At 46.0% G+C, this 14,625-nt stretch overlaps 3 protein-coding genes across 7 annotated transcripts; 1 reads left to right on the forward strand and 2 right to left on the reverse strand.

The window, feature by feature from the left end:
• Positions 1-19: 19 nt before the first annotated feature.
• Positions 20-2,443, reverse strand: rpl5a (ribosomal protein L5a). The gene is made up of 8 exons (XM_057057782.1): positions 2,290-2,443; positions 1,902-1,971; positions 1,692-1,807; positions 1,476-1,610; positions 1,175-1,377; positions 678-855; positions 350-438; positions 20-179 (listed from the first exon to the last, which is right to left on the reverse strand). Exons 1-8 carry the CDS (start codon positions 2,383-2,385, stop codon positions 77-79), a joined length of 990 nt encoding a protein of 329 aa, XP_056913762.1. The 5' UTR covers positions 2,386-2,443; the 3' UTR covers positions 20-76.
• Positions 2,444-5,623: 3,180 nt separating this feature from the next.
• On the forward strand, positions 5,624-9,043 carry gfi1aa (growth factor independent 1A transcription repressor a). 3 transcript variants are annotated; one of them, XM_057057412.1, is made up of 7 exons: positions 5,624-5,665; positions 6,615-6,804; positions 6,900-7,103; positions 7,342-7,748; positions 7,863-8,000; positions 8,081-8,246; positions 8,326-9,043. In XM_057057412.1, exons 2-7 carry the CDS (start codon positions 6,693-6,695, stop codon positions 8,502-8,504), a joined length of 1,206 nt encoding a protein of 401 aa, XP_056913392.1. In that variant the 5' UTR covers positions 5,624-5,665; positions 6,615-6,692; the 3' UTR covers positions 8,505-9,043. The 3 variants fall into 3 exon arrangements, with proteins under 3 accessions (XP_056913392.1, XP_056913393.1, XP_056913391.1); XM_057057413.1 differs by having other exon boundaries at positions 5,631-5,665; positions 6,632-6,804; XM_057057411.1 differs by lacking the exon at positions 5,624-5,665 and adding an exon at positions 6,414-6,537.
• A 152-nt stretch (positions 9,044-9,195) lies between these two features.
• rpap2 (RNA polymerase II associated protein 2) lies at positions 9,196-14,495 on the reverse strand. Of its 3 annotated transcripts, none has more exons than XM_057057408.1 (12): positions 14,208-14,495; positions 13,957-13,999; positions 13,748-13,862; positions 13,278-13,376; positions 13,112-13,177; positions 12,955-13,043; positions 12,840-12,875; positions 11,898-12,702; positions 11,675-11,781; positions 11,434-11,514; positions 10,781-10,849; positions 9,196-9,566 (listed from the first exon to the last, which is right to left on the reverse strand). In XM_057057408.1, exons 1-12 carry the CDS (start codon positions 14,233-14,235, stop codon positions 9,398-9,400), a joined length of 1,707 nt encoding a protein of 568 aa, XP_056913388.1. In that variant the 5' UTR covers positions 14,236-14,495; the 3' UTR covers positions 9,196-9,397. The 3 variants fall into 3 exon arrangements, with proteins under 3 accessions (XP_056913388.1, XP_056913387.1, XP_056913389.1); XM_057057407.1 differs by having other exon boundaries at positions 13,954-13,999; XM_057057409.1 differs by lacking the exon at positions 9,196-9,566 and adding an exon at positions 9,578-10,477 and having other exon boundaries at positions 13,954-13,999.
• Between the last annotated feature and the right edge of the window lie 130 nt (positions 14,496-14,625).

Raw genomic sequence — 14,625 nt, forward strand, 5'->3', positions numbered from 1 at the left:
TACCGACGGAGGCAGGAACTTGTGTCAGAAATAAATTTTATTTGTCTGTGATGCAGCCTGGCGCTGCACAGAGCGCCTATCCGTCGCCTGCTTCTTGCTCTTGTGCTCGTAGGAAACTGGCCTTCTTCTGAGCGACGCGGTTCTTCCTCTGTGCCAGAGATAACTTGGCACGGTTCCACCTGCCCGGAAGAGAGGCCACAGCAGCTCCATTAACATTCAGCACGGCGTGTCGGCGCAGTGCTGGGTGTCATTTCTGCATCCCTCATTTTGGGTCAACTACGCTAAGACTTTAGCGCGATGCTGCTAAAGTTTGTTTTAATTGGGGAAAAATGGGGAATTCCTAACTCACCTCTTCTTCTTGACGTCTTTTTTGGGTTTCTTTTCGTGTATGGGGTTCGCCCTGATGCTGGTGTGTGCTTTTTTGTACATTTCCTCCACCTGAAGGGGGGAAAAAAGATGCTTAAAATGTTGGGATTTCTCACCACATTCAGAAAATCACATCTGATTGCTCGACTTTCCCTCCCTTTACAGGAAGCCATCTTGAATTGAAATAGAAGGCATGCTTCAATAGCCTCCAGATCAAACTACAGATATAGTCTCGTTTATGGTGACGGCTTCAGAATTACAGAAATTTTAGACCAGAATGTCGTGCCTACAGATCAGAACACTGATCTCACCGTGTCCGGAGTGACACCGTTCTTGATGAAGCGAGAGAACTGTTTCTTGTAGGCGTCCTCGTCCTCCTCCATCAGGTAAGACATGTAGTCGGCCACGTTCATGCCCATGATGTGTTTGCGATGCACCTCTGCGTCAAACTCTTTGCTCTCTGTATCGTAACCGGGGAAGCGCTTCAGACTGCGAGAGGAGGAAGAGACAGATCAGGTTTAGGCACAAAATCAGGCAAAACCAGTTTGTTTTTTTTCCCTTCAGTAATAAAATTATTTTAAATAAGTTAAAATTCAGTCGTGTCGTGTTAGTTTTGGTTCATCTCACTTCTCTCAGCCCCGTCTTGAAAAGGACAGTAAACATCAGCTAATGCAAATGAAGGACCAACTACATGTTGCTCAGCTTGCTTTGTATCATCATCAAGAAGGAAAGAAGAACCAAATGTTACTAGAAACATATTTAAACATTGCTAAACTTCTCTCTGCCAAATAAGGCATGAATAACTGACCTGTGAGGGATGGCCAGGCCTCCATCAACTGCTCCCTTCAGAGCACCAAAGACCTTGTTCCCAGTGGTGGTTCTGGCCAGACCTGCATCCAAGTAACAGGTGAAGGCACCTGGCTGGCCGTCAATGCTCTCCACATTGAATTCCTCTCCGGTCACCTCCACCTGGCCCTCGTACACCTGCTCCATTCCAAACTTGTGCAGCAGCTAAGACGACAGGAGACGGCGATTTACCATCACATACTGCAGAAGACCAGCGACATGGCGTCAGTAGAGGAACTCCGGCTAAGTTTGGTCATTCTTACCCGACGTGCCAGCAGCAGCCCCGTGCAATACGCTGCGGCGTAGTTGGTGAGGCCCACGGTGATCCCGTATTTGGGCAGCTCGTGAGAGTAAGCTGCACACACAATATGGTCTCCTTCGATTTTGGCATAAGCAATCTGAAACAAGACCAGCCAGGGAGTCAGAACATTTTTGACATGTTGCTGCACGAACCTCACTCAGGTTTCTGAGTCCCTCACCTGGCAGCAGATGTCCCTGTTGGAGAGCCTCACAATCATTCGGTACTTGGGTGTGTTGTACTTGTTCTTGTCCTGCACAACCAGCCGCTTTCGGGCAAAGTAGTCCGTTTTGCCCTCTGCAGGATAAAAGTAAAGACGATCGCTGACGCCATTCAATTGCATGCAGATATGGATGCATTCACATTTGGAAAAAATAAAATGCTTTCTTACCCCTCCTCCTCCTGAATTTGACTTCATATCTTTTGAAATAAGCCTTGTTTTTTACCACTTTAACGAACCCCTGACAAGAAAAGAGCGGAAATGTCACTCCTGCAGGAAACCTGCGCTAATGAAGGATCAATGTTGGCCTGTGGTTGACATGGTCACATAGGGCGATTATTAATATTTAGCTATTATAATTCGACATGTTACACGCTTGATGTGACGTTTAATCAGAAATGGAAGCGCCACGCTGGAACTCGGTAACTCGCCGGCAGACGGAGGCAAACATCCACTAACATCTGACTCTCAAAACACCGCAAACGCTTTTCTCGCGTCAGTCTTTCCTCTTGAGACGCAGATTATCCAAAATCCGTATGGATCAAAACATTTAACTCACCATTTTAGGGCACTTTAACTGTCTTCCTATGAGCGAAACGTTGCCAACAAGCGGAAGCTGACTTGGCAAATTTGGCGCAGCTGCCGGGCTGCTCATAGGCAGCAGCGCCACCTGCTGCACCGGATGGCAATTGCAGCGTCGCTTCTAACCAATAGGGGGCAGCAAAGACAGATACAGCGACAGAGGTCTCGTTTTATTTAAGTTAATTACTTTTACATTTAAAGAGGCCAATAACTAATACGGCCAATAACTAATACTGCGAACCTTAATAATAATAATAATAATAATAATAATAATATAATAATAATAATAATAATAATAATAAAGTACACAGACATCTTTTAAACACATTTTGTACATGAGTGATTTACTGGTATTTTTGCCCTTAGATGTAAACAAAAGTATCACTATTTGTGTGGATGTGCTTCAAGACAATATAACTTTACTATCCTTGTTGTGGAAGGGGGAAAGTGTGTTGCAAAGTTGTTCCTTTTCTTTGTAATGGTGAAATGGTCAACTGTCAGTTTGACATGATTTGTTTTGAAAAAAATCCTTCATCAATTTTTTTAGAGAATTGATGAACCAGTAGTTCGATGTACATCTATCTCTTAACCCAATCAACCACCACTTAAGAAAAAAGGAACCAGAGTCTTCTGCTTTTCTGGTAGTGGCAGATATCCTCGACTGCCACTCCTGGTGCTGATGTTTCAAGTGTTTGATAAGAAAATTCAAAGTCACTCTTGTGAACGGCACTCAAGCTGTGTTTCTGCTGAGCTGATTTCACAATGAAGGAGCAACCGTCCATTATCTTCGGGTTACACTGGGGTCAAAGGGTGTGGGCAGGTGTGGGACACTGGGAGCTCGTTGGTCCGTGACGATGGTGCTGTCCTGAGCTACGTCGTAACTGAATAAACAACAAGCTGTTGTGTCGCGCTCGTTGAACTAGAAACAAAATGTGGCTTGAAAGCAAGTGAGGTGGACGCACAATTCCCACTAACGTGTCTATAATAATAATCTCACAATCTCCATACACGATCTCTGATACCCGTTTAGGGTCCCAGCGAGTCCCCAGTATGTAACAAAATATGTTTCACATGGGAAAAGGATCCAATAATTATGTTGTTTATTTGTTTCTTACATCAGAAGCTCAAGTAACAGCACCAGGAGCAGGAAACATGTCATATGTGCTTTCCAAACACGCCACATTATTTTGGCTGGTGTTTGTTGAACTCTGACCTTTACAACTGCCCCCCCTCCCCCCAGATGTGCGTGGAGACACAATGACCAGGAAGCTGTGAGCAGGTTTCTCCACATCCACGCACCAACGTCCTCGATGAGATTCTCGAGCGCTTCGGGAGGAAATTTACAACCAGAAACAGGCCGGTTCCAAACACTGCGAGCTGCTGATTTGGGGTGATTTGTGGGGCGTCGGAGCATAAATCCAAGCATCTGTTTACTTTTAGCATGAGACTTTCTCCTCCTCTTTATTTAAAAGGACTTTCTTGGTGTCTCATCAGGAATTCGGTTTTTCACTTATGAGGGTTTTTGCTCTACTTCGTCCAATCATCCATCCATGAAATCGGAACGTTCATCACAACCGAGGAGCGTAAATCAACGGGCGGCAACAAAAGACAAAAGAAAGCATTGGAGGGACCTGTGTGCGACCAAAAACACAAGTGTCCTGCGGTCGGCGGCATCCAGTAAATCATCCAGTGTGTCCACACTCACACCATATCTGTGGGCTGCAGTCGGGCTTGGCGGAGCTGGACGGGACTGGGTCAACCGCTCGTCTGCAGTCCACCTCAGGGGAAAAGAAGTGAAATCATTTTGAAGCCGGGGTGGGGGGGGGGGGGGTTGATAGACAGAGGGAGGGACGTGGATGTCAGACTGTGGTTAGTCCTGGTGCCAAAGGAACCAGTGAGTGGATGAGATAGCGTGATGTGGTTTTCATTGAGATGCCAGCACAGATGGAAGGAGAAGAGGAAAGAACGGGACCGAAGGCAGAACTGAGGAACTGTCAGAGTCAGTTTAGCCACACTCGGCATGAAACGTCACCGACCACAGATTTCATATCTTAAAAATCACTTTTCGAGCCTTTTGTGCTGAAGTGAGAATCTAAACCTGCTTTCTTGAATTTTGTACACGCGTCAGATTGTGAAGAGGACGAATGTTTGGCCCCCGAACCTTCGTTCTCAGCCCTTCTTCTTCACGGCTTCTCAGATAACTCGATAAAACCATCTTTAAAAACACTTCAGGACCCTGACTTTGATCGACTTCTAAATGTCAACCAGCCTGAAGAGCCTCGTACAGTGGTTTCGTCTCACTACTAACGCCTGCTTACACGACACCCCCCCCCCCCCCCCCCCATGTGTCTGGTATGACCTGCATTTTCAGCCGCCTGGCCACATGTAGCTAAAAATCAAGACTGAAGCCGAGTCAGAATCAGGAAAACGATCAGCTGCTGGTCAGTGCACACACATGTGGTAAATGCTACACTGGGTTTTTTTACACGGAGATCAACAACACGGTCCATGAGCTGTCTGACTCGACGCTGAGCTTGATAAAGCCACCGTGTGGCTGAGCAGAAGTCTTTAATTAACCCCACGACTTCAATCTGCATGTTCAGCGGCTGCTGCCAGGAAGAAGGTCCTCGCCGAGCCCCTCGGCTGCGATCGCTGGGCTGCTATTTCAATCACATACTTCATGTCAGGGCTGCCGAGTGAGAATCAAGACCTGCGGTGGTGGTGCGAGTGAGAGAACCAGAGGACAAAAGAGGAGGCTGTGGCAACACAGATAATGTCTCCTCAACGTAGTCTGGTTTCCTGTTCTCAGTCTGTGTGTGACCCTGAGTGAGAACGTTGTCACTTCAACGCTGGTCTTCTCACACACTTCAGTGTGACACTGATCACAGTGTCATCAGGGGATTTTTTTTTATTTTTATTAATTAATGGAACATTTTTAATGTAACTTTCATTTCACTATATTGAAATTCACTCCACTGCACTGTTGCTGTTGAGACGACAGCTCAAAGCAATGAAGATCATTAAAAAAAACTGGAACAGAATGCACATAAATAGAAGGTTACTATATGCAAAGCTTGGCAGACATGAGCTGAAATGATGTCCGATTGTATTTTCATTGGAATTTTCAGCAAATGAAACGCAAAACAGCGACTTTTAAAGAAAAATGTTGATTGTAATTCTTTATAATGAAGGATAATCGATGTGATCGGCGTTTATTTGACTGTAATGAAACAGATTTGTGAGAGGGTTCAAAGTGGAAACTTTGCGTGCAGGAGGGAGGGAGGGGAAGAAGCTGTGCGCGCAGAGTTTTGCAGAATCCGAGCCGGTCAGAAGCGCGGCGCATGTGTGCATGTGTGAGTATGGGACATGTGTTTTCAGCTTTATTGCCCTTTGCTTGCAGGTAACTACCGTTGCAGCAGGTGCATCAAACAAACCCGGTTCCCACGTTGCGCGCAAATCGATGGCGCTTTGCTTTGAGCCTGACCTTGAGCGCAGCCCCGAAACCTCGCTATGATTTGAGCGTGAAAGATTTTTAAAAGCTTTAACTCTTTTCTGCGCCGACTTTATTTATCGGCTTCAATTTTCTACTCGTTGCGCGTCCCCGAAGAGCTGGACTGGATCTATGCGAGCCCGGCAGAGGCTTTAATGATGTAGAACAATAAGGCTGAAGTCAGTTCTGTAAGCTGAAGCATCTGGAAATGGATACTTCAGCTCCCCACCAGCAGGCTGTTGTGCCGACCGGCCGTGTGCGTCTCGTTAACAGGATCGTTTTACAACTAGTCAGACAAATGGTCGTTATCATCACGGCCTAACGGGCTGTCCGTGGAACCATCCACACAGACTTCATTACGTTCCCCCCAGCTAAAATTATTCCAACACACGTCCGGATTTGGAACCATCCGCAGCAAAACACCGGATAAAAACATCTGCTGTGGAATCCGTGCAGTCACGGTTGAAAGTTATTGAACTTGTCACAAAAGAATATTAAATTATAAAAGAAAAATAATAATTCAGAAGCACTTTTAGATTGAAATCCTATTAAAATGACTACTTTTAAAGCAAAAAAACAAAAACAAAACAGAAGTTACAACTGGTTCCATACCAGTAACGACATACAATATGAGCTTTCCAATCCAAGGGGCTATCTGCTGGGGTCCTTTGGAGGTGGGGTCAGGGGGGGTTGGGTCGACGGACCTACTTTTGGCCACCTGCCCCGCGACACCTGGTAAACGATCCAGCTTCTCTGCACATGCGTAATAGCCTGCCAAAAATCCCAACGCGGTCTCGCTTGTCAACCAATAGTGTTCCAATCTGTCAAGAGATAAAGTCAGCGCGGCGCAGAAAGGAGTCAAGTGAAGTGGAGGATTTCAGACCCGAAGCATGCCGAGGTCGTTCCTGGTGAAGAGCAAACGGGCCCACAGCTACCACCTGCCCCGGTACCCCGACGATGACTGCAGCGCACTGGACGCTATTCTGGCTCACGCCTGCGCAGGTGGGTCAGTTTATGAGCGTAATTATGCGGCAAAAAGGAAAAACCAAGCAGGTGGGAGTTAGCCACGCAGCTGTAACGTCTCCGTGTTTGCGCAGAGGGCAAATCTCAGACGGAGCTCGCGCCTGACCCGGTGCCGCTGGTGGATGTGACCGCCGGCGCTGACAGACTGTCCCCTGGGTCACGGCTCCCGTCCCCGTGCTCGCTGACCTCCAGCTCCCCGCTGAGCTGCGGAGGCAGCGTGTGTGACCGATCCTCCGACTGTGATTTCTGGCGCCCCCCGTCCCCCTCCTCATCACCGGGTCAGTTCACAAAACTAATTTAATTCTATTCAGAGTTCTTTAATTTCAAGACAAATGTTACCCCATGCGACGGGACATATGTGTTGTCGATATTTTGACAGTCTTTACCCACTTTTAAATACTGAGTTGAGTTAGAAAAGTGCATTTTTGTCATGGTTCTATTTGTAACACGTCACGTACAGATCAGCCATAAACCAAGTGGCTAAAAATCCACTGTTGACTCCTAATTAACCTCCAGATCCAGAGAAATGCTCCACTCCAGCAGCGCAAACTGGCACCAACTTCAACATCCCTCCTCTGTTTCCATACCCCTGGAACACGCACTCCAGCTCCGAGTTGAGAAGGCTTGTCCAGAGGCCGTTCCACCCCCACCTACAGGGCCACAGGGGCGCTCGCTTACCCGTCGGTGTCTACAGCGCAGAGGACAGAGCCGCCGAGGCGCTTTACGCACAGCGCGCTCCGGTGTCGGGCTGCTACCAGGACTTTTCCTCAACGGCTCATCCGATCTGCAGCAGGCGGCCCGGAGACGATTTCTATGTGGATGTAAAACAGAACACCCGTGAACCGGAAATAAAGCCCGAGAGTGACTTTATTTGCTCAAATCTTGAGTCGAGTGGTTCCTTCAAGTGCGTTAAATGTTGCAAGGTGAGGCGCAGGGATTTTTTTTTTTATAAAATGGAAATTAGACTAATTCATAGAAAGTAGTAGCACTTTTGTTTTGAATTTGATTTAAAATGCGGTTTGTGTGGTATTTCAAAGGTTTTCTCCACACCTCATGGACTGGAGGTCCACGTCCGGCGGTCGCACAGTGGGACGCGGCCGTTTGAGTGCGGAGTCTGCGGGAAAACCTTCGGACACGCCGTGAGCTTGGATCAGCACCGAGCGGTCCACTCTCAGGTAGGCCCCGTCTGAGCAGGCCCAGAGCCACTTCACGGGGTTTCGGCCTACATTCGTAACCGCGCACGCCCTTTTCACAGGAGAGGAGCTTCAGCTGTAAAATCTGCGGGAAAAGCTTCAAGCGCTCCTCCACGCTCTCAACGCACCTGCTCATCCACTCGGACACTCGGCCTTATCCGTGCCAGTACTGCGGGAAGAGGTTCCACCAGAAGTCAGACATGAAGAAACACACGTTTATCCACACAGGTGAGACTCCGCACAGGATGTTGTGCCGCTGCGCGTAAAACGGCTCCAAGTTGACCGCAACGTCTCACTACTGCTGCAGGGGAGAAGCCGCACAAGTGTCAGGTGTGCGGGAAGGCCTTCAGCCAGAGCTCCAATCTCATCACGCACAGCAGGAAGCACACGGGCTTCAAACCTTTTGGCTGTGACCTCTGCGGGAAAGGCTTTCAGAGGAAAGTGGACCTGCGGAGACACAAGGAGACCCAACACGGACTGAAATGACGCAGACGCGGATTTCTGCGCTTTCCACGGAGCCCGAGACTCGAGAGCACGTCAGGAGGCCGCGTTTCATCTGATCCTATTGTTTACTGCATTTTCTATTTATTATATTATACAATAGTCCCTCCATTAGCTGATTATTTAAAAAGTTGGATTTATCGACTGTGTCTACTAAGTACAATCGTAAACTTTGTTTATTATTATTTATCACTTTGAAATGCATTATTATGACCTTAAATGACCCTCGCACTGAGAAGAAGACCCATTTTTCCAATGTAATTTTTGTCATTCTTGGACTATTAACTGCAGGAGTCCTTCTGTTTAAAGACAAAAAAATCTATTGTGAATTAAAAGTTTTAATTTAATAAGATGTACAGCACTCTCTGCCGATAGGCTCCCCGGATTGCTGGCACCGTTGTGAAAAACGAGAAGCTGTGTTGAGCCATGCCGCCCATCAATCACGTCCCCCAGTCTGCGTGACAGCCCACGGTTATATCAGCGCTGTTAAATAGAAAAACGTTTCGCTGCGTGCGCCACCTGGTCCAAACCAAATATTTTCACACTGGCCTTGTTAACATACCCATATAACAAATGACATTATGGCACCATAAATATCCATGTGAAGGAAGTCGAGAGAAGTCGTGTCCCTTTTTATGACAACAGAAAGGCGGCAATAATCATGGTGGCCACATGATCGCTGAGAAAAGCTGGGTGTGATTTATTTGTCTGGAGCAGCAGTCAAACAGCCGTGGTCCTAAAACTTCAAGGATGTGATTTGCACACATCTCGCCACAGATTGTGTACATGAAGCGAAATCTGCTCACCCCACCCTGCATCAGATTAATGAACAACTGCACAGTCATAAAACGGGGGAAAAATGTAGCTCGGGTCCATTTTTATACATTTCGGCTCCTTGTTTTTATGTGGGGGGGCATTTTAAACACCCGGACCAGATCCAGGAGGTCCTGCTCCCGTAGGCCGAGATCCTTCATCAGCGTGTTCCGATACTCGGCAAATGCCGGCGCCTCCAGAGCTTCTCGTACAAGCGGAGACACTGCTGACAACCTGAAACACAACATGGTTCAGTTTAGTCATAAACCTAAACTAAAACACACGACAGGACACTGATTTGACCTGCTTGGAGTTCAATTCCATAAGCAGCAGCTCCAGTGTATAACTCATCTCTAACCTGTAAAGCCGCCTCCATAGACCCCGTCTCCCCTCTCACCTGACCTGTATACCTGTGTGGAGGTGCACTGCTGACTTAATCTCCAGTTCACCCCAGGGTCTAATGTTGCAGAGGGGGCATCCATTATTCAGCCGGCCTGAACAAAAGAGGCCCGACCGGCACCACAGCTGCCGCACAGCAGACAGATAAGACAGCACACCAAATTATTCATGGTGGACCCACAGAGAGGCCAAAACCAAGTCATGAAATCTGTTCTAATATATCAACTTCAATGATCCCCAGACAGGACGACTGTTTGAAATGAAAAGGAAACATTCACAGAAACTCTGGCGGCTCTAGTATCTGACAGAAACTATCATGGTGAACTCCATTTAGAACGTCAGTGAAGGGGTGCTAATTCTACGGACTTGGACTTTTCAAGACAAGATAATTCTCTCCCTCCTGACCCACAACACCCACCGCTGTCTTTGATAAGCTCAAGTGTAAATTATGATATTAACCTGGGTAGGGGGGGGTTATAAATCAGCCCTGGTCGGGCGTCAGCTGAAGCTTTTCCCAGCTGGGGTGTTTTCAAGTGCCCTTGTTGCTCGGTTGTCTGCAGGCCCTCTGTTGTGTGTGTTTGGTGTGGCGTTGATATGTGTGTGTGTGTGTGTGTGTGTGTGTGTGTGTGGGTGTGTGTGTGTGTGTGGGTGCCATTCACGGATCTGGAGAGAGGTAATCAGGTGGCGATAAGCCATGAGGTGTTCAGTGTGTACTTAGACGGGAGCAGCAAGGAACTGTCCGTGAACTGCCAAACACACACACACACACACACACACACACACTTACACCATATAACCTTTCTTTAGGATCTTTACACCAAAATAAAGTTGCAAATCCGACCTGATTTAACACTAAATCAAATATGCACGCATTGTTTCCACCAGCTCATGATTTGCATTATTGCAGCTATTAAGCAGCCAGATGTTTGTGGTTTATTTCTATCAGTACTTTATCTAAAATTAGGATACTAATGTCACACTCAACGCACGCCCGATGGCAGGGTGTATTTCCTGGCATCGCAGTGCATCACAAACACACGCACGCTTACACGTGAAGAAGCACGACGGCTATGATCGTCCACTCGGGGGTTTTGTGGATGATGTTCTTGTTGGTGAACCTGTGGTGGACAGAAAGTGAAAATAACATGAGCATAACTCATGAAGGCCCAGCAGCCGTCTCTCTGCATGTGTGTAACAGGATCGGCTTTAGCTGATAAAAAACCAGGCCGGACCCGGCGCCGCACCCGCTCCCGCAATATAGCAGTGATGTATGTTTGTGTGACAGGACTGTGTGAACGCTGAGAGAATTCCTGGAAGCGGGTCCGCTGGCCTCTTACTCAAACACAGTGAGTTAAAAGCACCCCCTGTTAAAAATATCCGAAAGAGCCAGGAGGGATAGGGGGCCCGTCTATGCCAGGAATTGTTAAATTCTGGTAAGTTTAGAGATTTTAATTGAAACTGAGCATTCATGTGGTTTCTTCACCAGAACTGCTTTCTTAACTCGTTGATGGGAACCATCAACACAGCGTTTTTAAGCTTCCGCTGGACGTTGTAAAAATTACAGTTAATAAGTCTATTTCTCACACCTTTTGAGCCTCGTCAGCGGGCCAACACGATTCAGCCCGACAAAAAGAGGAAACTGTGAATTTGTGCAAGAGGCAGATGCGTAGTTAGGAAGGTGTTGTGTGGCTGCTGCACTCACTTGAAGGTCCTGACCAGCTCGTTCAGGTCAGTGGTGATGTCGCTCAGGGTGAGCTGCAAAGGTCCGATGATGTTTTTGAGGCTAAGCAGAACGAACGCATCCAGTTAATGACGCTCGTGCACATTTGCTATCATGTGGCGCTAAACAGTTCTCATCAGATGCACAAAATACTGAAAATGGACAAAATAAACGCAGCCAAATCTACACATAAAAGCCAAAGAGTATGGACCGAGATACGCACCAGCTCGTGAGCTTTTCCACGGTGATCCGTTTCTGGATGGTGTGTTGAGCACGAGAGTCGACCAGCGGCAGAGCTGGGGCCACTGCTGGCTGGTCCTGGGCTGTCACCTGGTGGAGGAACCAACAAGAGCCACACAGCAAATCTCAGAACAAAGAAGTTGAAAAAGAAACTCAACACGATGTTTTTTTGTTTAAGCGGAACCCACTTTTACTCTTGTGCTTACCCTTTTTCCAGGCTTTTCCTCTTCGTCAGGCAGGATCCAGGTGCCTTTATAAAACTCCCTGACTCTTAGCTCAAACTCCTGGGTGTCTTTCCGCAGGGTCTCAAAGTCTGGCACCGAAGAGGGAGCTTTCTTCGGCCCTGGGGCATCGATGTCTTCTGCCTCATCATCATCAAGGTCATCTTCATCCAGCTCTTCCTCTTTTTCTTCTCCAGCATCAGTAAAAATATTAGATTCTGGTGGGTGGCCAGCACCGTACAACAAGTCCAGAGTTGATTCAGTACACCAGTCCTTTAAAGTGCCCCTCAGGCACATGAGTAAATTCTGTTGTAGTAAGTCAGGTTTGGTCCCAGAATGCTTCCTGAGCACATCTTGTAGCCCTGCTGCTCCACTCTTGCTCACACCCACCTGACTGATTTTAAGGCTGGTTAAATCCATAGTGGAGGGGGGGCATTGACTCACATTTGGGGGTGGAGAGGTCATTGGATCAGAGTCCATAATTGGGGGGGTAACAGAATTCCCTGACAACGTGCATGCAGTCATTTCAGATGTAACTTCTTCCACGCCGGTATCCTCGGGCGAGCTTATGGCCTCGGTGGGCAGGCTGCCCCAGTGCACCCTGCGCCCCTGTGGCTCAGAAAGCACTCTGGAGAGGAAGTCTTGCTCTTGATCACTGTAATTGTGATTGAGGTCATCTTCAGCAGAGAGCATCTCAGAGCTGCATGGCTGCTCAGGTTGAGGGTCCTCGACGTCCTTTTCCTGGAGACGATTTAACAGCATCACCTCCTCACCTACACTATCACTATAGCTGCACACATGCGGAAATGAATTCATCAGTTTATTATAACATTCATTAATAAACAGAACAAAGATCAAACATACGCAAGCAACACAGGAAGGAATGAAAATATTCCCATTTAAATGAAGGATTAATCATATACGTACACATCTCCTTTCTTCATCAGTATAATTTCTGAAGGACTGTAAATGAGAGTGTTCATGTGAGTAAAAATTTACTGACTGATTTGGTAATAAACACAAAGGGTACCTGCACACATACCTGCCATACCCCCTCATCCAAAGCGGCGTGCTCGATATTTGAAGCTCAAAATGTTTGGAAGCTTTATAGCAGAAGTTACTGCAAAAACACTAATTACAACGCACAAATCAGATAGTCTACAGTTACAACAAAGAGTAACAAAGGCGGTATTACTCACCTTGCGCACCGTTAAATCGTATATCCTATTGCTCTTCGTGGAAATTTTGTACTTTTGGTTGGGGACCTCAATAAAAAAAAAATATAAGCACAATGACATTACAAGACAAGAAAAACATGGCATGTTCCTGATTAGGACAGATGTGCTCTACTCTCAGGAGTCTTACATTGTCCAGCCTATTAGAACACAGGGGGTAACCACACACTTTAATGATAGATCTCTCCTCGGTGGCATCCTTGTAGTGAGCAGGAGTGATAAACTGGGCCTGTGAAGGAAATAGAGTACATTGACCACCTCAGAGTGGTTGCAGGCTAAATTTATTCATTAACAAAGTGTGCAAAAAAAACTATTTGAAAGTGCAGGGTTCATATTAATGGTTGGCTTCTGAATAAAGAAGTCTACTTTAGGTCTTGAATCGTGTTTTAAATGGAATAATAAAAGAATTTGCCTTTTAAACATGCTTGATTTTGAAACTTTATGTTCATTTGAAGATGGCACAACTGTGTTATAGAAGCAAATCAATGCAATAACGTCACATTAGATACTACAACAGGTTTTCTCAGGAAATCACCTCTAACTTTATCCCAAACCTCTGCTGGTTCTCTAATGCAGAAGACAACCCTCTCTGAAACCTACTGATTCAGTGAGAAACTCTTCTGTCACATCGTCTTCCAGGAGACACTCCACTATTCTTAATGCTTTTTTCTCCAGTTCTGACTTTTGCTTTATCTGCTTCTTCGTAACCTCCATCCTATAAGAAAACACACGGGTTATTTTATTTAACTGGGATTGTCGTAATAAATGGTCTTAAATAAGAAAAAATAAATAAAAATCAGTCACACCTTCTTGCATCTTCTTTAGTGCTGCGTGTTTTGGTTCTTATTCCAGCTACAGGGCAAAACGCAGTTAAAAACCACAAATTGAAATACTTCCCACAACATTTACTATAATACGGAGCCCAGACGTTTAGTCAGTCCTAGTTTACAATATTTCGAGCGGGCGGCATTCATTAACTAGTACTTTCTTTCGTTTTACTTTGAAATTGACAGAAAATATTAATTCCTTGAAATAACGTGTGTTATAGTCACGATTTTACCTGTTCCACATCTTGTTTCAGTATCCATGCTGTTCTATTTGGTCAAGTGTCAACTCTGACCTATGACCTTTCCATTCTACGGAAAGCCCAAAGGGACAAACTTCTTACGATTAGCGTCATATATCATATTATTTTATTCATTTTAGGCGATTGAGCAAAACGATCTATTTAAAATCTAATAATATGAAACTGCGTAACAATGCTTCGTCGAAATAACTTTAGAACATAATGACAGTGATGACGATTTACATGAAAATAGAAGCATAGAATTATGCGTTCGATTATGGGTTATTATAGTTCACGTATCCCAAACCACTATTTTCACAGCAGGTATCCGAAAATAATAATTATATACAAAAAACCCTGCAAAGTTTTAATGTAACGATATAAAGAATAAGGATGCACTAAACTGGTAAAC

The sequence above is a fragment of the Takifugu flavidus genome, chromosome 15, assembly GCF_003711565.1.
Source record: "Takifugu flavidus isolate HTHZ2018 chromosome 15, ASM371156v2, whole genome shotgun sequence".
Classification (NCBI taxonomy): Eukaryota; Metazoa; Chordata; class Actinopteri; order Tetraodontiformes; family Tetraodontidae; genus Takifugu; species Takifugu flavidus.

What these genes read in the sequence shown, in the direction of transcription:
- rpl5a (XM_057057782.1), bottom strand. Translation starts at nt 2,385, where the DNA reads ATGAGCAGCCCGGCAGCTGCGCCAAATTTGCCAAGTCAGCTTCCGCTT. An exon ending in GGCTGCTGCTGGCACGTCGG is followed by an intron (nt 1,378 to 1,475) that starts GTAAGAATGACC and finishes CTGTCGTCTTAG; the next exon opens with CTGCTGCACAAGTTTGGAAT. An exon ending in AAAGACGTCAAGAAGAAGAG is followed by an intron (nt 180 to 349) that starts GTGAGTTAGGAA and finishes TCTTCCGGGCAG; the next exon opens with GTGGAACCGTGCCAAGTTAT.
- gfi1aa (XM_057057412.1), top strand. Translation starts at nt 6,693, where the DNA reads ATGCCGAGGTCGTTCCTGGTGAAGAGCAAACGGGCCCACAGCTACCAC. An exon ending in GTCCCCCTCCTCATCACCGG is followed by an intron (nt 7,104 to 7,341) that starts GTCAGTTCACAA and finishes ATTAACCTCCAG; the next exon opens with ATCCAGAGAAATGCTCCACT. An exon ending in ACACACGTTTATCCACACAG is followed by an intron (nt 8,247 to 8,325) that starts GTGAGACTCCGC and finishes CTACTGCTGCAG; the next exon opens with GGGAGAAGCCGCACAAGTGT.
- rpap2 (XM_057057407.1), bottom strand. Translation starts at nt 14,235, where the DNA reads ATGGATACTGAAACAAGATGTGGAACAG. An exon ending in AGGAAAAGCCTGGAAAAAGG is followed by an intron (nt 11,782 to 11,897) that starts GTAAGCACAAGA and finishes TTCCTCCACCAG; the next exon opens with GTGACAGCCCAGGACCAGCC. An exon ending in GCCGTCGTGCTTCTTCACGT is followed by an intron (nt 9,567 to 10,780) that starts GTAAGCGTGCGT and finishes GTTGTGTTTCAG; the next exon opens with GTTGTCAGCAGTGTCTCCGC.